General features: G+C 44.4%; 3 protein-coding genes across 10 annotated transcripts in view; 1 reads left to right on the forward strand and 2 right to left on the reverse strand.

Moving 5' to 3' along the window:
* LIN54 (lin-54 DREAM MuvB core complex component) overlaps positions 1-7,035 on the reverse strand; it is a 67,969-nt gene extending 60,934 nt beyond the window's left edge. The window contains exon 1 of one of the 5 annotated variants that reach the window (XM_065596047.1): positions 6,822-7,035. The gene's annotated coding sequence lies outside the window, so the exon portion shown is untranslated. Of the gene's footprint in view, positions 1-3,050; positions 6,741-6,821 lie in introns of those variants that run through there. The other 4 variants (XM_065596050.1, XM_065596049.1, XM_005292071.5 and 1 more) reach the window with 4 other exon arrangements.
* Positions 7,036-8,991: 1,956 nt separating this feature from the next.
* On the forward strand, positions 8,992-24,555 carry COPS4 (COP9 signalosome subunit 4). The gene is made up of 10 exons (XM_005292069.5): positions 8,992-9,569; positions 13,368-13,447; positions 15,041-15,192; positions 16,560-16,663; positions 17,094-17,247; positions 19,071-19,221; positions 19,944-20,114; positions 22,387-22,502; positions 22,933-23,017; positions 24,058-24,555. Exons 1-10 carry the CDS (start codon positions 9,496-9,498, stop codon positions 24,189-24,191), a joined length of 1,221 nt encoding a protein of 406 aa, XP_005292126.1. The 5' UTR covers positions 8,992-9,495; the 3' UTR covers positions 24,192-24,555.
* Positions 24,556-24,921: 366 nt separating this feature from the next.
* PLAC8 (placenta associated 8) overlaps positions 24,922-25,308 on the reverse strand; it is a 92,536-nt gene continuing 92,149 nt past the window's right edge. For all 4 annotated transcript variants that reach the window (XM_065596053.1, XM_042856456.2, XM_065596054.1 and 1 more), the window contains one exon: positions 24,922-25,083. Coding sequence is in view for 1 of the 4 variants with exons in the window: in XM_065596054.1 (XP_065452126.1) it covers position 25,083 (1 nt within the window). In the remaining 3 variants the exon portion in view is untranslated. The remainder of the gene's footprint in view (positions 25,084-25,308) is intronic.

The following is a 25,308-nucleotide window of genomic DNA, read 5'->3' on the forward strand; positions in this document are numbered from 1 at the left end:
ACCTTCTCTATTCCCAGCTTTATCTACCCCTGGCTATCAAGAGGTGGTGAACTATTCAAGCTCTGCTCTGAAGCATCAGGTGGTGACCCCTGTCAGTTGTTTGATCTGGTATGGCAAACATGTACTATGCAGTAATAGGGTATTTTAAGTGTTCGTTATAATGCAACTTAAAGTACCATGTACTCACACAACCTTAATAAGCAATGTATACATACTTGGGAAAATGTTACTTACGTAGAAATAGTGTTTGTGAATGTGCAGTATATTAAATTTAGCAGAAAAAAGGACTTAGCTGTTCAGTGCACTCCAAACACTGCCTATAAGCATCACAAAGGCCATCAGACTCCTAGGGCGCCTCTTGGTCTGATTATTAATCTGGACAAAACTAAATGCAGGGCCATTACCATAGGACAGCTCTAATGCTATCTTAAATCCAGGGGAGGAAGTGTCAAACATGAAGAGAGTTAGGCCATTCTATGCTACCACTTATGTCAGCAAAATGTATGTGGCTCAGAAGTGTGTGTGTGGGGGGGGGGGAGGGGAACCACCCCTCTGAATAACTTAAGTTTTGCTGGCATAGCGGTGTGCACACTACAACTTATGTCAGCAATAGAGCCACTCTAAGCCAACGGGAGAGGGCTCTCCCATCGACATAATAAAACCACCTCAGCAAGTATAGCTGTGCTGCTGTAAGCTCGCTAGTGTAGACGTGGCCTTAAAGTGATAGGGGAAGAAGCACCAAACCTCTAACAGCTTTCTCCTGCTCCTCTTATGGCATTCCACTAATCATAATGTATGGAGCAATAACTTCTGAAACCTAAAGCTCAGAATACATACCGTGCAATCAGTTTAAACTCATTCATAGAGTTACTAAGGACAAACCCTTCTAAATAATACTATGCTGTTGCACGAGGAGGGATGATAGTTAAGACTGAAAAAGGCTCAGAATTCAAAACAAGTCTAATTGATCCCTTTTAACCAGCTGACACTGCATTTCAATGTACTGCATTCCAGATACACCTGCACATGTGCAGATACATCTGGCGTTCCATATTTCAGTGGGTTTTAAAAAAATGGTAAATCCATGTACTGAATGTGTCATGGGATTTTAGAATAAAGTACTTAACATGTCTAAACCAATGTATTCCAACATGTGAAAGGCACTTGGCCTCAGTGAGGACAAAGTTCACAGCAAGTACAGTAGAACCGCAGAGTTCTGAACTGACTGGTCAACCACACACCTCATTTGGAACAGGAAGTATACAATCAGGCAGCAGGGACAAAAAGCAAATACTGTACAGTACTGTGTTAAATGTAAACAACTAAAAATAAAAAGGAAGTTTTAAAAAATTGATAAAGTAAGGAACCTTCTCTGGGGTGTTTCATTTTTAAATTAAGATGGTTAAAAACAGCACTTTTCTTCAGCATAAATTTCAAAGCTGTATTAAGTCAATATTCAGTTGTAAACTTTCAAAAGCACAACCATAGTATTTTGTTCAGAATTGTGAACATTTCAGAGCAACAAACAACCTTCATTCCTGAGGTATTTGTAACTCTGAGGTTCTACTGTATGAGATTTTAGAAAAATACCTCTACCTCGATATAACGTGACCCGCTATAACATTAATTCTGATATAACGCAGTAAAGCAGTGCTCCGGGGGGGCTGCACACTCCGGCGGATCAAAGCAAGTTCGATATAACACGGTTTCACCTATAAGGCGGTAAGATTTTTTTTGGCTCTCGAGGACAGCATTATATTGGGGTAGAGATGTAGGATGAATTCTATTTAAACAATAATGCACAAGAAATTTTAAGCCAAAAGATTTTTTTCAGGAAGTTATAGAAACGAGTAATTTAAAGAGGTCTAAGGGCCTAGCTGAACTATCTAGTGTACTCTTGTAACACCTCAAGCATTTTATACTACCTAGTTAGGACTGTAGTCTGGGGCACGCCCCTCATAAATTCTGAGCAATGGGAATTATAGGTGTTCTGCACCTCTCAGGATCTCTGCCATAGCTTGGGAGAGTGGCTCTAACCCAGCTAGGTACCATCTACACAAGCAAAACCAAACAATGCTACAGCATGATGCCTAACTCTGTAAATTTGGTAATGTGACCAGATCTTGAACAAAAATGACTTGGCAGAAAAATGCCCTATATGCTATCTGCATGCAGGGTTGGTAGCTGTGCTGGTCTCACAATACTAAAGACAAAAACTATTCTTACCCACCTTCTCTCTCTCTCTATGCTATCAGGGATGATATATTTTGATGTTGATCAGGAATTTCTGTTGAACCTAAGCATAAACCTGTAGTGACTAAACACCAGTTTATAACCCTGAAGGTTACTTTGTATCATTAACATCTACTAAAGTGATGAATGAGGTTATTCTTTCAGAACAGTGGCACATCAATAAAACCATGGGGTTTACAAAACAACCAAACCCTGAGAAATTTTGATACCAAGAAGATGGTGCAATACTACTATCTCAGTGGTCTTTTACACCTGTCAAAGGGAAAAGAGGATGCATGTTGCTAGCTAATGCTTGACTAGGGCACTCTATGAATATTATTTGAGGATCACAGCAACCCAGGAGTAGCCATGCTTTATAAAAGGATTTTAGTCTCTATCACAGCCCACCCATGATGAATATAAGTACCACCACCTTTCTGAGAAAGCAATTGCTTTTTTATTTTTAAAGCCATAATAGCCCCACAAGTACCTTAATATACACCTCCATCCTTTATATAGATATATACTGTGTGTGTGTGTGTGTCTCTCTCTCTCTCTCTCTATATATATATATATATTAAAAACAAAAAGTTGGCAGAATGAGTCATTTCTTTCCCCACGGATTTCTCCCTGCATAAGGCCATATAGTGTGTCAACGCAGGTGCTATAGGATAATACACTGAGTCATTTTGTTGGAACCACCTTCGATACCACTGCACAGGTCAAGCAGAAGCTAAGACCTTGGAAGGTGGGTTAGGCCTTAGCAGCAGCTCCCAATTCTCTCTCCTCTGCACAGCCCGAGCCCCTGCTGTTCTTACCTTCCCGGCCCGGCCAGCCCCGTCCGCAGGGCACAAGCCCCAGCCGCTGCGTGGGGGGGGTCTCACCGCTCAGGCGAAGCAGCAGCAGCAGGGTCGGTGGCAGGAACCCCAGCTCCGGCTGGGCAGGGGCACGGAGGGGTTGAGTGGCTGCAGGGCGGCTGGTCCCGGAGCAATAGGGCCGGGGGCGGCCGGCCTCTGGCAGCGGTAGGCGGAGGAGGGGGGAGCCGCTGGGGCTCTTTTGCTGCCGATGCTGGTATGTCAGGGGCCGGGATTGGATTTCGAAAGATCCGCCATTTTCACCTCGTCATCACCATCGCATCCCAGCTCGGCAACAAGCGCAGCCTCCGCCCCCGGGCCCGGCCAGACCCACCCACCCCGGGGAGCCCCGCCCGCTCGCCCTCCCTCCAAGCCCCACACCGGGCCGGGCTGCGCGGAGGGTCGCGACGGGCCAGGGCGCTCTCTTGTCTGCACGTGTGTGAGGACGTGGGGGGTGGCAGTGCACCCATCCATCTACCCCCTCTCCCCCCCCCAAATACCCCGCCTGCCCTCCCTCCTCCCAGGGAGAAAGGGGAGGAGAGTTGCTCCTGAGTGACAAGGAAGTGAGTGACAGACACCAAATGGGGGAAGGAGAAGAGATAGGTGGTTTAGAAATACAAGTTATTACATGGATGCTACGCCTGGAACTAGCACAAAAGCAAGAACACAAGCCCCTGTACACGCTGACCGTGAGACCGCTGCATGCCTTGCTGCTGTCAGCTACATGAGCTCCTAAACAACAAACTTCAACCTGAACTTTTTCTAGCACCTGTGACTCAGAGAACCAAGCTGCTGTCACCTTGGCCAACCTATACACTCATACCTTATGACAAAAATACAAAGATGGCAGAAAAATAGCCGAGCTCAGGCAAAGATTTTGACACTTAGGGAAAGGGGAAATATTTTACTGCAGATTATATTTGTTTGAGTTTGATTTCATTTTGAAAACTTCACAGCAGATTAAATTAAGGTCCCTCCCCAAAAGTTACATTCTAGATGATTGTATGGAAGTACAAAGTAACAGAAAGTGACCATTCTGACATTAGGCTACTGTACCATGGCAGCCAACTACCTGTTTTGTTTTTTCCATTCAACACTTCTAAAACATCAGTGCCAGGGCCATTTTATAAACTGTATCAGGAAAATTAGTCTCATGAAAAAAACATGCCTACAAAATATTATTGTAATAGAGCAAATGTTTTTAGTTAGAGCACAAGAAGTATGAAAATTAAAAACAAAAAATAAATTACTCTCAGGCCAAGAATTCTAGGACTGCCCCTAAAGGTATTTCAGACAAGTAGTCACCAACCTACAAGATCCTTCAAAGTCATAGAATTTAAGCCCATAAGGAGCCATCAGATCACCTAGTCTGACCTCCTGTATATCATAGGCTGCCTACACACTAAACCAAACAACCCAAACTAGACCAAAATATTACAGCATACAGGAAATTAAGGGTTGGTCGGCAGTAAAGTTAGGTCAACGTAAGGCAATTTACATCAACCTAACTTGTGTCTACATTAGAACGTTGCTACTGCCAATGTATGTCACCCATTACACCGAACTATTAACTTCACCTCCGTGAGAGACGTAGAGCTTAGATCGATGCAGTTAGGGCAACATAGTGTCTGTGTAGACATTACATTACTTACATTGCCTGTTAGCTCTCAGCCCGGGGTTGGGGGCTCTAGCAATGCCCCACAAAGTTGTCAGTGGAAGCGCTCCTGGTGAGGATGCACACCACTGACAGAGGGGGCATACTGTGGACATGAACTACCACAGTAATTACTGTTGTTGCTGTATTTTGACCTAACTTAGGTTGACTTAATTTTGTAGTGTAGACAAAGCCTAAACGTATGTAACACAGGCAGAGAATAAGAGGGATTGTGGTGCACCAATGCTCAAGGCACCTACAATGGCAGGGAATTGATTAAGTGAGATATAGCTAGATAATTTGGATCAAGTGACCTGTACCCCATACTGCAGCAGAAGGTGAAAAACCTACAAAGTCACTGGCAATCTGAGTCAGGAAAATTTCCTTCCCAACACAACATATGGTAGACATGGAGCATGAGAAGTGACACAAGTACTGTTGCATCTGATTCTAACTGGTTTACATTTTGTTCTTTTTGGGGTGTGGGGAGGCGAGTGCCAGCAGCTATAACTGGCACAGAACTCCTAGACAAAGTTACAACTCAAAGGAAAACTAAACAGCCAAAATTATCAATACCTTAGAAATTTAGGCAAATATAATGGTACTATGGGGAAGAATACTCAACCACAAGGAAGGAATGCTCTGTAATACTTAAAAGCTATTCCCCCTCTGCAAAGGGTCCCCAGACCATACAAAGGTGAAGGCATATTATCAGGGCTTCAACACAGAGTGAGCGGAGAACCTCCTCCCCTCTTCGGTAGGACGGGGTTGTCAGATACACCAGTTTCAGGCAAGCCACTGAATTTACCTATTTAATTTCCAGTTATAAATTTGACCTAATTTCAGCCATTATCTAGAAAATGTCTATAGATTCATCTTCCCATATAGTGTTACCATTGGTTTTACTATACCCGAGTTAGAAAAACACTACCATAATAAAGAAGGAGCTGACAATTTTGAGATGTAGCATACCATTTTGCATTTCAGAGATGCATATCTAAAATGAACTTTTGCAATGATTCATTATTCATTTCTACTCTACACTGCCCCATGTATAAACATCCTTATTTATACACTGAGGTACGCAGAGAAAGTGAAAATCCCATGCACATTTATGGATTTGATTTTTTTTTTTAAGAAGAGAGAGATTGATGTAATAAAGCCCCAAACTGTTAGTCCTGCTTTTCTCTCCTTTTGATCTTTGCTCCAAAAAACCATGCCAGAGTGAATCCCAGTTCTTTTGAACTCTTGAATTCCTTAAAATGTTCTATGGTTAACAGAGTCACATAAAGAACGCTATTAGTTATTATACAAGTTACTATAAAATGTCAACATATTTGTCATAACAATTAAACAGTCACACATCAAATGATTTTATTTTTCACTTTCAGAATCTGCTGTGTCTCTGGACACTGTTTATTTACACAGACAAAAGGACAAAGAGTAAATAAACCCACACCACGGTACATGCCACAAAAGCCCCAGTGGCCACCAACCCGCCGAAGGGGCCCAGCTCCGGCCCAGCAGCCTCCCCTGCCAACGCAGCCGGGGCAGAGGTGACCCCGCCAGCCTCTCGGTGTCGCTTCGCCCCGATCCCAGCAATGAAGCAGACCATCGAGCCCAGGCAGGGGCCGGGGGGCTGCACCAGCCCCTGCCCGCCGGCGGGTGCCGGGCCCGATGCGCGGAGGTGCGCAAGCCGGCCCGCAGAGGCGGCGCAGGGCTGTGCTGTGGCGCTGGCCGGGCCTGCGCCGCCCGCCCGCCCGCTCTGGCGGGCCGCTGCCCCGCTGACAGGGGGCTGCCCGCACCGCGCTGCAGTCCGGGGACAGGCGCCCAGCGGGGATCGCGCCCCGGCGCTGCGGGGGGCGGGGCGGGGAGCCCCCCCGGCCTGTCCCCGCTGGCGCGGGCGAGCCCCCCCGCCCGGCAGCCCGCGGGGTGGGTGGCCCCCAGGGATGGGGCCGGGGGGCCTGGGCGGCGCTACGAAGGGCGACACGCTGGGCTCCCCCTGGCACCTCCTCCCCCTCCGGCTGGTGCTCCCTCCCTTCCCCCCCCACCCCGCAGGGCCCCCCCGCGCTCACACTCACCGGGCTCGCGCTCCCCCCTCCCCCGGGCTCGCGCCGCGGCTGCCCCCTCCTCCCCCCTGGGCTCGCGCTCCGCTCTCAGCAGCGGCAGCACCAGGGACAGGTTCCGTGTTTGTTCAAAATCACGCGCCCAGCGCCATTCCACCGCCACATCCCATAATAATGCGCAGCGACACCCTGGCAACCGACTTCGCGTCACCAAGCGAGCGCGCGAGCGCAACTCCTCCTCCTCCCCCCCATATGCCCGCCGCTTCCTTCCTGCCGCGGCACAAGGCGCTTCCGGATGCGTGACCACATCACGTCCCGCTGCACCCCAACGCGGGGCTGGCGACCGCGCTGCGTGGGTGGGGAGCAAGGGGCAGAGCAGGGCCGGGCTGGGAGACTGAGGGAGGAGCTTGGCTGTGCGTGTGGATGGCGCTGCTACTTATGCAGCCAGCGTCGCACTGGGTTGGAGAACAGCGGGGAGAGCCCCGGCCGTAGGGATGCATTGTAGTGCAATCCCTCCGGTGACCTCCGCTCCTAGCACGCTGCTGGGCACTGCTGAACCGCACCCCATCCAGCCTGCTAGACTGCTGTCATCGTCGATACGATAGCTAGGAAGAAACCTGTTTAAGTCAAGTATCAGGGGATAGCCGTGTTAGTCTGTATCCACAAAAACAAGGATCTGAAGAAGTGGGTTTTTTACCCACAAAAGCTTATGCCCAAATAAATCTGTTAGTCTTTAAGGTGCCACCAGACTCCTTGTTGTTTAAGTCAAGTCATTGTAAAAAAAATACTGTAGTTCTGCATCTATAAAATGGGGTAACAGCTTTGTAAGCACTTTGTAAGGTGATCCTCCTTGGTTAAAAGGTGTTATGCAAGTGTGAAGTACTGAGTTCCTATGCCAGTTTTTCATGGGCCTTCACCCTCTTGCAAGGGAAATGTACTTATTCTGTCCAGCTTCTGTATCATAGGTACTCTCCATAGGGTAACAGAAGGTCCTGTGGCACCTTTGAGACTAACAGAAGTATTGGGAGCATAAGCTTTCGTGGGTAAGAACCTCACTTCTTCAGATGCATCTGAAGAAGTGAGGTTCTTACCCACGAAAGCTTATGCTCCCAATACTTCTGTTAGTCTCAAAGGTGCCACAGGACCTTCTGTTGCTTTTTACAGATTCAGACTAACACGGCTACCCCTCTGATACTCTCCATAGGGTGTGGGCAAACAAGGGAATTTTCCTCCCCTTGAAACATTCAATAACTTATAACACAGTGGTTGCATTTTTCTCACCTCCTCTGTTTACTTCTCTGTCGTTTGCATTGTGATTTGCTAAATATGCTATAGCACAATTTACCTTGCTTCACTGCTTTGAGACTAATGGCTTTCCACCTCCACACCCTAGAAATTTCCACAGTAAAGCACAAGCGTGAGAAAATTGGAGAGTTAATTCAGAAGACTGGAACCAGGAGCAATACTTTCTCTTGCCCATTTCCTAAGTTTTAAGTGTTTAACTGTACAAATTTAAAATGTAGTGAAATCCTAACTGAAATGATTTAACCCAATTGATATATTGTTTTTGTCTCCATTAAAACACTTCTCTGCAGTGTTTGCATCCCTAGTGTTAGTGCATGAATAAAAAATAAACTTCCTTGTCTATTTTAATGATCCCAGCTGAAGCCCAATCCTGCCTGTGGGCAGCCCCTGGCATATGTGTTGTCACCCATTTAAGTAAATGGAGTACCCAGCACTTTACTTCTATTAAATTAAGTGGAGAAGTGGGTGCTCAGCTCTTCTGACGTACACATCATTGGACCTCAATTATACATTCGTAAAATAGGTAGGGTGACCAGATGTCCTGTTTTTAAAGGGACAGTCCCATTTTGGGGGACTCTTTCTTATATAGGTGCCTGTTACCCCCCACCCCTTGCCCTGTTTTTTTCACAAATGCTATCTGGTAACCCTAAAAATAGAGAAAGTATGATTATTAATCTGCTTTTCCAACTATCATAAATTCTATACAAAAAAATTAGAAAGGGAAAATAAATACTGCAATGTCTGAAATCTTCTGATAATGTTTGTATGATATACATGTTATTAACACCATTGAAATAGAGCTGAGCAGCAAAACAGAGCTCTACACCTTCCACTAATCAGGCCCTGGCCCTGCATCCTTCCTTTTCTGACAGCGCGACCCCATGGGAAGGCGACAACTCCCTCCTCTCCCCTTCCCCCCTGTGGTCCATATGAGTGCATTAGACAGAAGACCCTGCTTTTCCAGGCCCAGCGTCTGAACCAGGGGGTGCAACTCTTGGACTGGCCGCCTCGCCCAGTGGGGTGGGGCCGGGGGAAGAAACAGCTCAGAACCAGTTGTCGTGGACCCGGAGGGAGAAGGGAGCTGAGGGTCCCCTCCCAGGTAGAGGCTCTGCTCCTCCTCTCGTGTAGTCTCCCCGGCTCAGTGTGCGAACCCACTCCCGCCTCAGCGGCAGGCCCCGCGGTTGGCGTCCCGCATCCCAGAGACGCTGCACCTGGCTGGCAGCAGCCAGCGTTCGGGAGAGGGGAAGGGGTCATGTGACCCTTCTGGCAGGGACAGGGGCCTGTCTAGCCGTTGCTCCTCTATGATACAAAGGGACGAGGCGGGTTCCCTCTCGCCGGTAGCTGGAGGACCGCGCCCCCTCCTTGTCTGTCGGGGCGAAGGAAGATGGCGGCCGCGGTGAGGCAGGAGCTGGCCCAGCTCATGAATTCCAGCGGCTCCCACAAGGACCTGGCGGGGAAGTGAGTGACGGCCGGACGGCCCGGGGCTCGGGCCAAATCGCCGCGGGGCGGGGCTGAGCGGGGCAGGCGAAGAGGGGATGCGGAGAGGGACGGTGGGGAAAGGGGATCAGAAGGGGCTGTGAGGAGAGGGACAGAGCGAGAGGAGACGGGGAAAGAGGATCGTGGGGGGCAGAGGGTAGAGGAGATGGGGAAAGGGGATTAGGAGGGTAGAGGAGATGGGGAAAGGGAGGCGGAGGGTAGAGGAGATGGGGAAAGGGGATCAGGAGGGGCGGAGGGTAGAGGAGATGGGGATCAGGAGGGGCGGAGGGTAGAGGAGATGGGGAAAGGGAGGCGGGGGGTAGAGGAGATGGGGAAAAGGGATTAGGAGGGGTGGAGGGTAGAGGATCAGAAGGGGCTGTGAGGAGAGGGACAGAGCGAGAGGAGACTGGGAAGGAGGATCGGGGGGGGCAGAGGGTAGAGGAGATGGGGAAAGGGGATCAGGAGGGGCGGAGGGTAGAGGAGATGGGGAAAGGGGATCAGGAGGGGCGGAGGGTAGAGGAGATGGGGAAAGGGGATCAGGAGGGGCGGAGGGTAGAGGAGATGGGGAAAGGGGGGTAGAGGAGATGGGGAAAGGGGATCAGGAGGGGCGGAGGGTAGAGGAGATGGGGAAAGGGGATCAGGAGGGGCGGAGGGTAGAGGAGATGGGGAAAGGGGGTTAGAGGAGATGGGGAAAGGGGATCAGGAAGGGCAGAAGGTAGAGGAGATGGGGAAAGGGGATCAGGAAGGGCAGAGGGTAGAGGAGATGGGGAAAGGGGATCAGGAAGGGCAGAGGGTAGAGGAGATGGGGAAAGGGGATCAGGAAGGGCAGAGGGTAGAGGAGATGGGGAAAGGGGATCAGGAGGGGCTGTGGGGAGAGGGACAGAGCGAGAGGGGATGGGGAAAGAGGATCAGGAGAGGGACACAGAGTAGAGGGGGCTGCACTGACAGCTGAGGTGGGAGGGGAAGGGGGCTTAACAGGTGCTGAAGGACAAGAATGAGTGTCTTGTTTCGGCCTTTACCTGCAATCCCCGTAACTGACAGACTGGAGGAGCCCCTGGTCTATCTTGTGCATTTTTGGCTGCAATTTGTGCACAGTCAGTTAAACCGTTTCCCCTGCTCAGTCAGTCACTTTGCATGTTGTTCAGCTGGGTTTAAAGATATGGAAACGTGAATATTAAACCACAATAATTTGTAAGAAGGATTAAGTGGCAGGTGAAAACCTGGGACTACTTTTAACTCCCTTTGTAAAATGGACAAAAAGGTTGCTGCCAAGACTTCCGGGGTCAGTGCAGACAAGACCTCGGCTCTGTGTTAAAGATCTTATTAATGTTACAGCTTTGGGCTCATATTAAAATTTCAGGCACAGAAAGGCAGACTAGTTTGGTGTTTCAGGCAACTAAATTCCTGATTTGTCATTGATTCTTGAATTTGACTTGGAAAACACTTGATTTGACTGTGCAGAAACTTTATTTAGTAAAAAAATGTGATTTTAAACTGCTGTTACTTGAGTGACAGTGCAAAGTGAAAACTCTGATAGTGAGACTATACAAAAATATACTAGTGCTAAAACACAGTACAGCTTATCTTTTTGTTGCTGACATGTCAAATCACAAGTTTAAATAGATCTCTCCCATAATTTATTTCCCATAAGATCTGTTCTTCGCAACTGTATATAAACTGTATGGGTTTGTGTTGATTTACATTGTCAAATTAGCTAATTTCAGAAAAATCAGTGTTTAAAAAATAGCTTTCTGATCGTCTTAGACTTTAAAGTCTTCTTCACACAGCACACCGTCAATTTGTGGAACTCCTTGCCTCAGGAGGTTGTGAAGGCTAGGACTATAACAGCGTTTAAAAGAGAACTGGATACATTAATGGAGGTTAGGTCCATTAATGGCTATTAGCCAGGATGGGTAAGGAGTGGTGTCCCTAGCCTCTGTTTGTCAGAGGATGGTGATGGAGAGAGATCACTTGATCATTACCTGTTAGGTTCACTCCCTCTGGGGCATCTGGCATTAGCCACTGTCGGTAGACAGGATACTGGGCTGGATGGACCTTTGGTCTGACCCAGTACGGCCATTCTTAAAGACAGAAGGAACCATATGATGATCTAGTCTGACCTGAATAACATGGGCCATCAAATTTCACTAAGTAATTCCTGTATGACGCTCATAGCTTTCTGTTGAACTAGAGCATATGTATCAAAAAGGCATCCAATCTTGATTTAAGAATATCCTTTAAATAATATATCATCCTTTAAATAATGTCCAGACTCTTCTTTTAAATTCCTTTTTAAAAAAATCATGTATTTTCTGCACCGCTGCTTCTGTGCAGCAGGGTCTCTTGGGAAAGCTGCAAAACACCACCCACAAATATTCTACACACGCCTTCCAGATACCTCTTAAATTTCAAGCTTCAGCATTGTTGCTGCTAAATATCCACTTGCAGAGCCAGGGAAGCATGTAGAGAAGAGTTCCCTCTGAAGCAGTGCATGAGAGAGGAAACATAACTAACTGATCATCAACAGAACAGTAAATCTGACTATGCGTGGATTGCTGTCAAATGCACAAAACTGAAAAATGTAGGTTTTTCTGATCTCTTTAAATTACAGGTTAAATAAAATCTTTATTATTATATGGGTTTGAGTTTTTTGTATCACTGTAGAGCCCACCAGTCCAAACCAGAATTGGAGACCCATTGTGCTACCACAATGGTTTTCATCCTGTGGTTCGTGGACCCCTGGGGGTGGGGCTGCAGTCTGTGCCTTCATTCAAAATTTGTAGGAGTCCACAAATGTAAAAAAGGTTGAAACCACTGTGCTAGAACGCTGCACAAATCCATTGTAAGATACTGGCCCTATCCCAAAGAGCTTACAATATAAATAGACAAAACAAACAGGAGGAGGAGAAACAGAGGCACAGAAAGTTGAAGTGACTCACCCAATGTTAGAGGATAGGTAAGGTAACAGAACACAGGGCACTGGATCAAGAAGCAGGAGATCTATCTACTAGACGACATTGCCTCAATCTTAGGAGTTGCTCGTAACAATAGTAGGCTTAAAAAAATTCAGATGGAAAAGGAACTTTAAAGTGATGGTATCCCTTTAAATATTACTGTACCACTAAGGCTATAGTTCCACTTATGGGTATAATGACCACTTAAGCCATGAGATCAAAGCTGCAGTAGTTATTGTTTGTTGTTAAAACCTACAATATTTTGAGGCTTACTTTGTAATACATGTTTGAAACAAATAACATTTTCTCTCCTGGTCTGTGGTGGTGTCATTTCAATCTCCATTCTGTAATGACACATGCTTCCTCCTCCCGCCAGTATCTCTTGTCCTCCCTGAATCCAGCATTTTTGATCCTCTGTCCCCAGAGCATGACAGTCTTATAACATATGTAATCTCATTTTGTGTATTCTTCTGGTACCCCATCCCTATGACAATACTAAGGCATTATGCCTGTCTATCAGACTAAAGGAGAGATGCTCTAACCTGCACACAGCGACATAAGTTATAGTTCACAGTATGTAAATACAAATCTTGGAGGACTTGGGCTGGGGTTTTCAAAGGAACCAGGCACTGAAGTCCCACTGAATTTCACTGGGCTTTAGGTACCTAGCCTTTAGGCTCTCTTGAAAACCCCAACCTAAAGAAATATAGCAACTTTAGATTGTTTCTCTTATACTCTCTATTAAACTACAGGGTAAGCATCAAAATAGACTGAACAAATGAAATGATATTAATTGTGATCTTTTTGGGTTTAAATCTATGGACAGATATCGTCAGATACTGGAAAAAGCAATTCAGCTATCAGGGGTGGAACAACTAGAAGCCTTGAAAGCTTTTGTAGAAGCAAGTAAGTGTGTCTGTCTGGAATAGTACTTGTTTTGTTTATGCATTGACGACTGAAGACTTGATGCATGTTGGATTACACATTCAGATAAATATAGCTTAGGCTATGTGAATGTTTGATGCTCTGTGCATATTCAGTCTTGCACCTGAGGTCTGCTTGGAGCACCAATCATCAATATGTTAACGTTAATAGAAAACAGACTTTAAAATGACTGTAATCTTGTTTTGTAAACTAGATATTTTTTCCTCCCCCAAACCTGTCAGTGGTATAGCTCTTGAATACACTCATGGACACTACATAAAAACCTAAAATATCTGGTCTTTGCAGAGGACTAAAGTGATTATTAGTTAAAAAAAATATTTAAGCTTTTGAGGTAACATGTAAAAAGTATCAGGGAAAAAATGCTCAAGACCTTTATTTCCTCATATTTGGATATCTTAGAACTGTCAAATAATTTTACTAACATTTCCCCTCATCAATTGTCCAGACTGAGAACAGGCATGATAAAACTTAGCATGAAGTCTTAATTTGTCCAAGATGTTATAACTAAGGCTACGTTTTAGTCATGGGTATTTTTAGTAAAAGTCTCAGACAGGTCAGGGGTAGTAAACAAAAATTCACGGCCCGTGACCTGTCCATGGCTTTTACTAAAAATACCCGTGACTAAAACTTGGGGGGAGAGGGGACTGCCTGGGGGCCCCGGGGTGCTGGAAGAGGTGGCCCAGGTGCTGGGTGGGGACGTGGGCAGCAGAACACAGCCCAGGACCCCCTCTGCTGCTTGGGGCGGGGGTTTGTCTTGGTGGGGCTGGTACGCTCCCTACCTGGCTCCGCACCTCCCCGCCCCCTGGCAGCAGCAGAGTTTTGGGTGTGGGAGGGGGTAGGGGGTTGGGGCACCGGACAGGGTGAGGCGAGCTTTGGGCAGCGCTTACCTGGGGGGCTCCCCGGAAGCGGCGACATCCCCCTCACTCAGCTGCTAGGCAGAGCTATGTAGCCTAGGAGCTGAGTGAGGGGGATATCGCCGCTTCCAGGAGGCCCCCCCCACCTCCCCGAGATAAGCGCTGCCCAGAGCCCACCTCAGCCTGTCTGGTGCTCCAACCCCCTGCCCCCTCCCACACCCAAACTCTGCTGCTGGGGGGAGGGGGGCGGTGGCAGTGGCCTGAGCCTGCCCCAGCAGCAGACGGTGGGACTGGCGCAGGGGCTACCTAAACTGCCCCTGAGCCAGGTGTACCGGCCACTGCATAAATCACGGAGGTCACTGAATCTGTGACTTCCGTGACCAACTCGCAGCCTTAGTTATAACATACACACCTGAAAATAGCAGTTTAGAATGAAAGTTCTTTCTAAACCATAGGAAGACCTCATACGTTAGCCTTTGTCTTACCTGAGAACTGTTGTGAGCTATGTAGCAAACAGACAGTGTAGGTTTCTTAGAGAGTAGAATCTAGTTTTCTTAAAATTAAGATTGTTGTTAATGACTTAAAAACCAGGAATATTCAAAATTACCATTAAAGCTGCTGATTAACTATGGATTGGTGATATCGAAAGCATTGACCTATATTTCTTCTCTTATTTCCTTCTATTCTGTCTTTGAACTAGTGGTAAATGAGAACGTCAGTCTAGTGATCTCACGTCAATTGCTGACAGATTTCTGTACGCATCTCCCAAATCTTCCTGATAGCACGGCCAAAGAAATCTATCACTTTACCTTGGAAAAGATACAGCCTAGAGTCATTTCATTCGAAGAACAGGTAAGAGAGAATTGAGTGGGTGAGATTCTGTGTCCTGCAACATGCAGGAGGTCAGATTAAATTATCATAATGATCCCTTCTGGTCTTAAAGTCAGTAAAAGTTAATGATGAGCATATTTGTCTTCAAGTTCAAAACAGTTTTTAATCCTAAATATTGTATTTTTCAATTAAAAAATGGACACTCATACTCATGGTCCAATTTTACATTCTTGTGTACCCAAAACTCCTGTTGAATTTGATGAGGATTTTGGGTGTGCAAAGAATTCCGTATTTGTCCTTTAATCAGGATGTTAAGTATTTAGTTCCTGCACTACTAAAAATGGCTTCCTAGAGCAAGATAATAATCTGGCTATTCGAGAAACCACTGAGATGCAACCTGGAACTCATTGTGCTGCATTTTATAACAGTAACACACTGGGCAGGGTATGTGAAGAGACCGTATTTGTTTTAAAAATATATATATATATAGTTTTATTAAAAAGTGTTCTCTAAATAAGTTAAGAACTCAAAATTTGTTTATCAGGGAAAATGTTTCCTTGAAATACCAGCTCATCAGTCAGCTAAAGAGTTTAGTTCAATGTATGTTGTCAAACCTGCTCATTTCTTTCTTTCTAGATACTTTGCAGCATTAGCTGGTAGTATTTGTGTGTGGGGGGGAAAAGAAGTTTTTATTTAAATATTATAAAATCTAATATTTGAATTGGAAAACAGGCAATCACGTGCCTTGCTTTACATTTCCATCTGTTTCCTTTATTATTTTAATCAGCTTTCATCTCAATGCTTATCTAAACGTGCCTACCCATGTTACAATGGTTGTACATGCGTTAAGCCTATTACACCAAGCAAATGGATCAATTAATTGTCACAATTCCTCTGTGAAGCCTTGATCCCACATTGTAAATCTCAAGATTGGGAACGAAGTTATGAGTGCATTCCTACCTCATGGGGGTGATGTGAAGGTTAATTTTTTAGGCCCAGACCTTCAGAAACGGCTAGTGATTTTGGGTGCCCCAATTTTGGAGAGCATAACTGATATGAAATGTAATAGTGCAAAATGCAAGGTCATGCACCTGTAAAAGGGTCTGATTATTCAGAGAGTGGGGGCTGAGCCCTTTCCAAAACTCAGGTCCCTTTTTAGTGTCTCAACTTGGGAATGCCAAAATTGAAGCACTCAAAACCATTAGTCATTTTTTAAAACTTTGGCCTATGTTTGATAAAGATTTTTAGATGAAAGGAGTGTGGTTATGAAGCTACTGTATCACGTGTCAGGTAGCCGGAAAAGTACTATTGATAAATGAGAAGAAGCAGATGGTATGATTGTTAATGCAATATGGATCAGTTTTATAGTATGCTTTTGTTTTTTCCAGGTTGCTTCTATAAGGCAGCATCTTGCATCAATTTACGAGAAAGAAGAAGACTGGAGAAATGCAGCACAAGTGTTGGTGGGGATTCCCTTGGAAACAGGACAAAAGTAAATACTGTGGTTAGACACAATTTTGTCCTGCTGAGTATCCTTCTGTGTTTTTTAAATGCTTCCCTAGAGTTAAGTGTGTCTGGTTTTTCTCTGCTTATTTCCCTGGATTTTCAGTAGTGTGGCATGGTGACAATTGTGTAGGTAAATTCAAAATCATCTCTGCAGTATCAAAATACTCCTTGGCTCTCAAAGCACTAACATATATGGAATACCTAGTCATTAGCATCCTTCTAGCGAATGTGATTAATGAATAAAGCTTCACTTCAAAACACTCTCTACCCCTTTTCCCTGTTCATCCCTTTCCCCTCCATGTACACATAAGGAGTTGCTATAGGCTTTGCCCAGATTAATGTCCTCTTGTGATTGCAAGATTGAAATGCTCACACAACTGGATTTCTACATTCTATATTTTTCTGCTCCTTCACAGACAATACAACGTGGATTATAAATTGGAGACTTACCTGAAAATTGCCAGACTGTACCTGGAAGATGATGACCCAGTTCAGGCGGAGGCTTATATTAACCGAGCTTCGCTGCTTCAGAATGAATCAACCAATGAACAGCTACAGATCCATTATAAGGTGGTGTAACTTATTTTAGTTTTTCCTTCTACGAGGAAAAGAATACCACATTGAATTATAGTAGGGCGTGTGGGTTTTTTTTGTTCTTGTGGGTTTTTGTTTTTGTTTTGTTTTTTTGGTAGCTTTACATAAGCTTTTGATAAATAGATTTATGATAGATTGATAAGATTTTTCAAAATGGACTTGTCTCATTGAAAGTCAATGTGAGCCTAAGCTCCTAAGTGTCTAAGTCACTTTAGATTAGGGTGACCAGATGTCCTGATTTTATAGGGACAGTCCCGATTTTTTGGGTCTTTTTCTTATATAGGCTCCTATGACCCCCACCCCCTGTCCTGATTTTTCACATTTGCTGTCTGGTCACCCTACTTTAGATTTCTAGGCTACATAAGCAATTCTGAAAATGTTATTCCTAGCTTACATCTGAATAATCAAGATAAGAGAAAGGACAATGAATAACTCACTTGAATAAGCATCAGGAAAAAATAAATTCACCATAATCACTGACACCAAACAACAAGGAATAAAATGAATTATTTTAAGAAATCATATACTCCTAGAGCAATTTGTCGTCTAGCAAATGTTAGTCTCCTAAATATTACTCTGCTATGGGGTAAAAGCATTAGGGTCAGACTGACTACCAAATAGGTGCAGTAAAGCATATAGTTCTAGAGCATTACAAGTACAATTTTTTTAATATACTAGGCTTGAACTACACAGTCAGCTATGAAATTACAAAGTGAGTATAAGCATTATAAGAGAAATTGGAGGAGAGGGAAGACTGAAAAAGCAAAGAAATGCTAAACTCTGAAGAAGAGACACCAAGGAAAAATTAGTTTCTGTGCAGCTCTTTGAATATATAGTGCATCCTGTAAGTGCAAAGTGTCATTGTTAGTAGTAAAAAGGAGACTTGGGTTATGAAACATTTGTACTACATTTTATGTACTACTGGTTTATATTCAGTTTCATTTTTAATAGTTAGGCACTAGCACAATGCTGCAATGTTTGAGATCCAAACACTGAAGGGAAATGTTTCTTTCTTTGTAAACTTATCCCAGCCCACAAAGAAATTTTTATATAAAAATATTTAATAGATTTTGCAAAACCTAATGCTTGATCTTCTACTTTGTGACAGTTTAAATTAATGAACTGACTGTATTTACATATTTGCTGCTGGTACTCCCTATTTTTTGGATGAAATATAAAACCAGCGTCCTGACCACTTGTGGCCCATTAAAGGTACATGATACTTAAGAGCTAGTGTTATTACTCTGATGTCCGGGCCAAATTACAAGCTGGATAATTACTTGGATCTGTCTAAATCGCTGCTGCATCTTTTATTGGATCTATATTAATCTTCACTTCCTGTCTATACTGTTGTGATATTGCATTGCCCTGTAACAACTGAAATTTTGTTTTAGAATTAGGTGCACCTCTACTGTGAGGCAGGTATTAGTATATATAATTCCATATTTGTTTAAATTGCTAAAGCACTGTGGAATCCTATGAGATGAAAATGTATGTAAATAATTATGCTCAGTAATAACTCATGAATTTCACATTCAGATTAAGATTCTGCAGTTTCTGTAGAGATCTCACAACAGTCTTTGGAGGACAGATTGCCAGAATATCAAGTCTCTAACTGCAGAAGAATAGTTATTTTGAGCTCTTGCAGAACTTTCCCGAGATGATGGTATTCTTCTCAGCAGACTTAAGTGATGCTTATGGAGCCACGCTCTCACTTTGTAATACAGCAGCTAATGTGTCTCCACTGTACGGTCACTTTCCTGTTTAGCTTTTTTCTTACTGAAACATTCTCTCTTTAGGTGTGCTACGCTCGTGTTCTTGATTACAGAAGGAAGTTCATTGAAGCTGCCCAAAGGTACAATGAGCTCTCTTACAAGAGCATAGTCCATGAAAGTGAGAGACTAGAGGCATTGAAGCATGCTTTGCATTGTACTATCCTAGCATCAGCAGGTAAAATGAATGTCACAGATTTCTGTGTATTTCTGGCCTTTTTATATTCCATATAAAAAAGGATTGTTAATCTTTAGTTGATCTCAGCATAACCTTTTGTGTAGCTCTCATCCTTGTAAAATGTAGTAGCGAGGAATCTAGAAATATGAAAACGGGTAAGAAATTGAGGGTTTGATAGCAGGCCAATAACTGAGTTTGGAGTATCTTTCTCTCTGCATGCCTATGTTACAGTCATCTTACCTGGATGCACAAAAGAATGAGTAAGTGGGAAAAGTTTAGGGAGTTTAAAAAAACACTTTGGAAAAGGTTGCAGTAGGTATTATTATCTAAGGAAATTTTTTCAGTCACTGATCATAGAGTATACCTGGAGACAAACTAAGGGAGAAATGCAGGAAGGATTTTTTTAGAAAAAGGAACCATTGGCTCATTTCTTAAGGCCTTTATTTAAACTAGGCATGCATTCGCCATGAGAAGACCTACCCATCCTTTATTTGCAATGAAATACTAGGTGTCTAGACACTATGAGGATGGGCATATTAGAGGCCTTGATAGTTTTGTTATAGATATTTTCTATATGATACACTCCTACCCTTTGAATATGGTATAGGAGTTAACATGACAGCTTTAAAGCATTGTTCCCTCATGAGCACTGTTTTAGTAAAGTGATATTTACAGAATTTATGAAGGAGGTCATTTTGTGGGATTCTTGTTATTTCTCCTAGGACAGCAGCGCTCTCGCATGTTAGCCACTCTTTTCAAGGATGAAAGGTGTCAGCAGCTTGCAGCCTACGGGATCTTGGAGAAAATGTATCTGGACAGGATTATCCGAGGGAATCAGCTGCAAGAGTTTGCTGCCATGCTCATGCCACACCAGAAGGCAACTACAGCTGATGGTACAGACTTCATTAAAGCACAGTAATACTGTATTTCAATATCCACACAACTTATCCAGTATAGATTTGCCTAGTACAGGGGTAGGCAACCTTTCAGAAGTGGTGTGCAGAGTCTTCATTTATTCACTTTAATTTAAGGTTTCGCATGCCAGTAATACATGTTAATGTTTTTTAGAAGGTCTCTCTCTCTAAGTCTGGGGCTGGGGGAGTGGAGGTGCAGGGCTGAAGGCTGGGGGGAGGGGGTTCAGGGCAGAGGGCTGCCGGGGGGTGGAGATGCAGGGCAGAAGGCTGGGTGTGTAGGGGGTTCAGGGCAGAGGGCTGGGGTGTGTGTGGAGGTGCAGGGCAGAAGGCTGGGTGTTGGGGGCGACTCGAGGTCAGGGCAGAAGGCTGGGTGTGTGGGTGGGGGGGGTTCAGGGGAGGTGGGGGTGCAGGCAGAAGGCTGGGGTGCTCGGCTCGTGGGGGTGCTCCCTTCCCCAAGGCTCGTCCCTACCTCTCTCTGCCTGCTCTACGGAGCAGCGAGCATGCTGCCGCTCGGCTCTGCTCCACTCCCCCTTCCCCTTGCAAGGGCCTTCGCCGGCAGGGAGAGGGAGGGGGAGGAGGAGGGGCCGGAACGCACGACGCTGAGGGAAGAAGCGGAGGAGGGGGGAAGCTTGGCTGCTGCAAGACCGATGGGCGGGGAGGCTGAGTGGGGCAGGGGGCCGGGACCACCCCACTCTCCCCTGCGGAGGCAGAAGCTTGGTCCTGCGGCAGTCAAGCTTCTCTCCTCCCCCGCTTCTTCCCCCAGCGTGGCGCTTTCTGGCCCCTCCTCCTCCTGTCACCGGGCAGGCAGCGTGCCACTCAGAATCGGCTTGTGTGCCGTGTTTGGCACGCATGCTGTAGGTTGCCGACCCCTGGCCTCGTATATGCATAGAAATGTGTATATACTCCCAAGTGGCTGTCTTTAGAACTCTATCCTCCTTAATGTATTTTAGTGCTCAATCTTAGCTCTTTTAAGAGCTCAACAGGTTAAAACAGAGATAGGAACTGAATCTATCTAGAATCTAGCTTCTCCATACATCATTAGATTATACACCTCAGTAAATTTATACTTTAATCTCTTCTAATGAATATAAAACTCATTTTTCTAATCTTGTTTCATTTTCTAAGACCTTCTCCTCTCAGCTTTTCCAGTTTTTCAGTATATTTGTAAAATGGTGCCCATCAGTTTTTTACAGTATGATCTATTTTCTACAGATTTATACAAATCTCTTGTTTTGTAAGTTTGATAGATCTCAGTTTGTTTTCCTAGCTGCTGCCAGATAACATGGATCTAAAAACCATCAGCTTCCTACCTCCCAAATCCATTCTCTGATCAGTGCAGTGCAGCTTTTGGTAACACAGTTCAGGCTAGAATTTACTAAATGATATCAGTGGAGCCTTAAATTCAAATTAGTGTACTCTCTAGATTAGAGTGGTTAAGTGCAAAGTCCATGAAGAGTATGAAATACTTCATGTGCTAAGCAAGCCTTACCTTTATGGACACCTCTTGCCCTACAGCAAGGAAGAAATACTTTGAAAAAAATCAAACTGAAAAAAGTTAGAAAACATTCCTCTTACCAGAGAAGCTGTTTGCATCTTTTGAACCCCAAACTCCTATTTGGCTACGTTCTATGCTTATGCTGTCTGGTCCAAAACTGAAAAAAAATCCTTGTTAATTAATATGTTCATTTAACTGTTGCAGTGTCTCTCCCTCTCTGGATCATAGCTGATTCTATCACCTATTTGTACTGTGGTAGAGCAAGATCAGGTGCTAGGTACTGCACAAACAGTAAAAGGCAGTCTCTACCCTAAAGAATTAAAATATTGAGACAAAAGGTAGAAGAAAGGAGAGCAGCAGTATCCCCGTTTCTCAGATGGTGAGAACTGAGACACAGATTAACTCACTTTAAGGTCATACATGAAACCTGTATCGAGTCAGAAAACGAATTCAGCGCTCCAGCGTCCTAGTCCAGTACCTTAACCACAAGACTACCTCCACTTGGATGTCCTAGACCTGAGCTAGAGAGACTAAAGCCATTCTTCTAAGTTGCTTACTTTGAACAGTTATGTAAATTGTTAGGATCTTACTGCTCATTTACTTTTGTATGGAGTAATAGTTCTGGAAGGAAACCAGATATGGTTAAATGCTCTGTACATATACATTTTTTACCAAAGTATTTCTCTTACTTACAGTGCAAGAAAAAGTCCATTGAAAACTCTTAACAATGAAGTGTCATTTTATTCCATCTCTAAGGGTCCAGTATCTTAGACAGAGCTGTTATTGAACACAACTTGTTATCTGCAAGCAAACTATACAACAATATTACTTTTGAAGAACTTGGAGCACTATTAGAGATCCCTGCAGCCAAGGTATCTTGTTTCCTGTGTGATAATTTTTGAATACAGAACACGAATTCCATTGGCAAACAATGATATTAACAAGTATTCTTGGTTATAACTTTAAACAGTTCAGCTTTTCAGGTTTCAGTGCTTCAGTACTCTACACTGCCTCTAGTCTTTCACTCACATAACCAACATGTTCAGAATGGAAAACATTTAACTCATTTTGAGGGATGGGGAGAGAGGGAGAGTACTTAACTTCGCTCATCAAGAAGAAGTTGATTAAGCAGTAGCATTGACTGGTGCCAAAGGGAGTCCATCTGGTTCGGCGGCAGTAATGCATAGTCTTAATAAATTAGCGGGGATGATGTGTACAGGTTGGGCATTTTTTTGCAGCGTCAAATATGTTGAAAACAAAATTAATGTTCTCAGATCTGTCTCTCTAATTCCTATTTTGCAGGCAGAAAAGATAGCTTCTCAGATGATAACTGAGGGTCGGATGAATGGATTTATCGATCAAATTGATGGAATAGTTCATTTTGAAAGTAAGGTTTTTTTCCTTCTTGGTGCAATTCAAAATACATTGGTTGAGCTGTTCTCTACAACACTAGCAAGTTATGTTTTTTAAATGAGGATCTACTACTGTACAAGCAAGTGTATTCGGACTTGCTACTGACATCAGAGGGCAGAATCTGTATTGTAAGTAGCAGTTCAGCTTGTCTGCTTGTTACTTACAAAGATATATTTTACTCTTTTTTTCTAATGTTTAAGAGAATGTGTGATTGACTCTATACAAAAGCTATATCAGACTGCAAAATAATTTCATCCTCTTAGTCTTGCAAATACATGATGAATAGTAGGGTTACCATATTTTGAGCCTCCAAAAGGAGGACACTCCACGGGGCCCCGCCCACACCAACTCCGCCCCCTCCCCTGCTTCCCGTGAACATTTGATTCGCGGGAAGCCTGAAGCAGGTAAGAGGGGTGTGGGGGGAGGAGGCGCGGCCCAGTCTGGCCCCCCCGGCGTCTCCAGCTGGGTCGGCTCGGGCCCTGGGGTGCCGGCCCCCGGCCGAGCACCCCCGGCCCGCCCAGCATTGCCGGTCCCCGGCCTGGCCCCCGGCCGAGCACCCCCGGCCCGCTCGGCCCCGGCCGCCGGCGCTCGGCCCCGCCGGCACTCAGCACCCCCGGCCGCCGGTGCTCGGCCCTGCCGGCCCCCGGCCCAGCTCCCGGCCCAGCCCCGCCGGATTTTCCCAGACATGTCCGGCTTTTTGGGATTTCCCCCCGGACGGGGATTTGGAGCCCAAAAAGCCGGACATGTCCGGGAAAATCCGGACGTATGGTAACCCTATGAGTAGGAAGTTCTCCACTTTCACTTTGTGGTGCAATACCTAATTATGTAATGTACAGCCACCAATCGTTTAATCTTTTAAATTTAGAAATAACTATACAGTAGACCTGGTAAATAGACAATACTTTTTTGTCATATAATTAAGTGAAACAACAATAAAAATGCTTTTAGTTGAAATACAGCAGAATTGCAAAGAATCAGTCTGCTTTTGCAAATTATTTTTTTTTTTCCCCCCAGCACGTGAAGCTCTGCCAACATGGGACAAACAGATTCAGTCACTATGTTTCCAAGTTAACAACCTTCTGGAGAAGATTAGTCAGACAGTACCAGAATGGACAGCACAAGCAATGGAAGCTCAGATGGCTCAATAAACCTATACTTGTCTTTTGACTAGAATTAATCTCCTGCTGTGCTGTACAGATGAAATCTACTAGGACTATGAAACGACCACCTGAAAATTATAGTCCTATACAGTCTTTTATAAAACTCCTGAAGTTTTGTCAGAATACTCAATATGGTATCACTGCATGAGAAATATGCTTTGCTGTTTTGAAAGTTGTGGTTTAAAAGTACAGGAAGAAGTAAAATCTTAAGATAGATTTGTGCTGCACATCCTGTTTACTAAATTGTGGACTCGTCACTTTCCATTGGCTGTTGTGAAAATGTAAGTGCCATGTTCCTGTGAGTTGTGGTTATTCCAATAAAGGGAGGAATGAGCCAATTAGATTCATCCTATCCTATGATGCCTATGTTTTAATAATCCCTAGCAGTTTGAGTATGAAAATGCAATATAATTCTAACCTTCCAAGTTTTCTGTATTGAATTTGCAATTTAGATATCTACTACATCCAGGAAAATAAATACCCTCTTACAATTCAGGGAGCAGGAAAATAAGTTAACAATCAGAGTTTATTCTCTCATGTTCTGGCAGGATGGCAGCAGAACCAGTGAAATGAGCATACCATGGACAAACTAGCATTAGTTAGTTATTAATAACAGGAGAATACTCTCTCCAAGACAGCTGAGTACATACAATAAAACTTAACTTTCATTACTGCTTCTCAACACACATACATGCACAATAAGTGAGACAAAGACAAATTTGATGTTGCTTTACTTTATTGATTTATTTCAGATAAGTCGTGCTTTGCAACAATCAAATTAAAATGCATACAGCACTTTCTTGAACTGTAAGTACAGCAGGAGAGGAGAAGACTTGCTTAGGGAGATTCTAGGCCTCAAAACCAAAGAGTACAGGAACATCTAAAATAGGGGAGAAAAGAGTTACATTCATGGCTGAGATTAATAATATTGACTACTAGCGGTAAGTATGCCCAATGGCTTGTGATGGGATGTTAGATGGGGTGGAATCTGAGTTACTACAGAGAATTCTTTCCTCGGTGTCTGGCTGGTGAGTCTTGCCCACATGCTCAGGGTTTAGCTGATGGCCATATTTGGGGTCAGGAAGGAATTTTCCTCCAGGGCAGC

This window comes from Chrysemys picta, chromosome 5 (assembly GCF_011386835.1).
Source record: "Chrysemys picta bellii isolate R12L10 chromosome 5, ASM1138683v2, whole genome shotgun sequence".
Classification (NCBI taxonomy): domain Eukaryota; kingdom Metazoa; phylum Chordata; order Testudines; family Emydidae; genus Chrysemys; species Chrysemys picta.

Coding starts and splice junctions, on each gene's coding strand:
- COPS4 (XM_005292069.5), top strand. CDS start 9,496: ATGGCGGCCGCGGTGAGGCAGGAGCTGGCCCAGCTCATGAATTCCAGC. Junction 9,570..13,367: donor CACAAGGACCTGGCGGGGAA/GTGAGTGACGGC, acceptor ATCTATGGACAG/ATATCGTCAGATACTGGAAA. Junction 13,448..15,040: donor GAAAGCTTTTGTAGAAGCAA/GTAAGTGTGTCT, acceptor TCTTTGAACTAG/TGGTAAATGAGAACGTCAGT.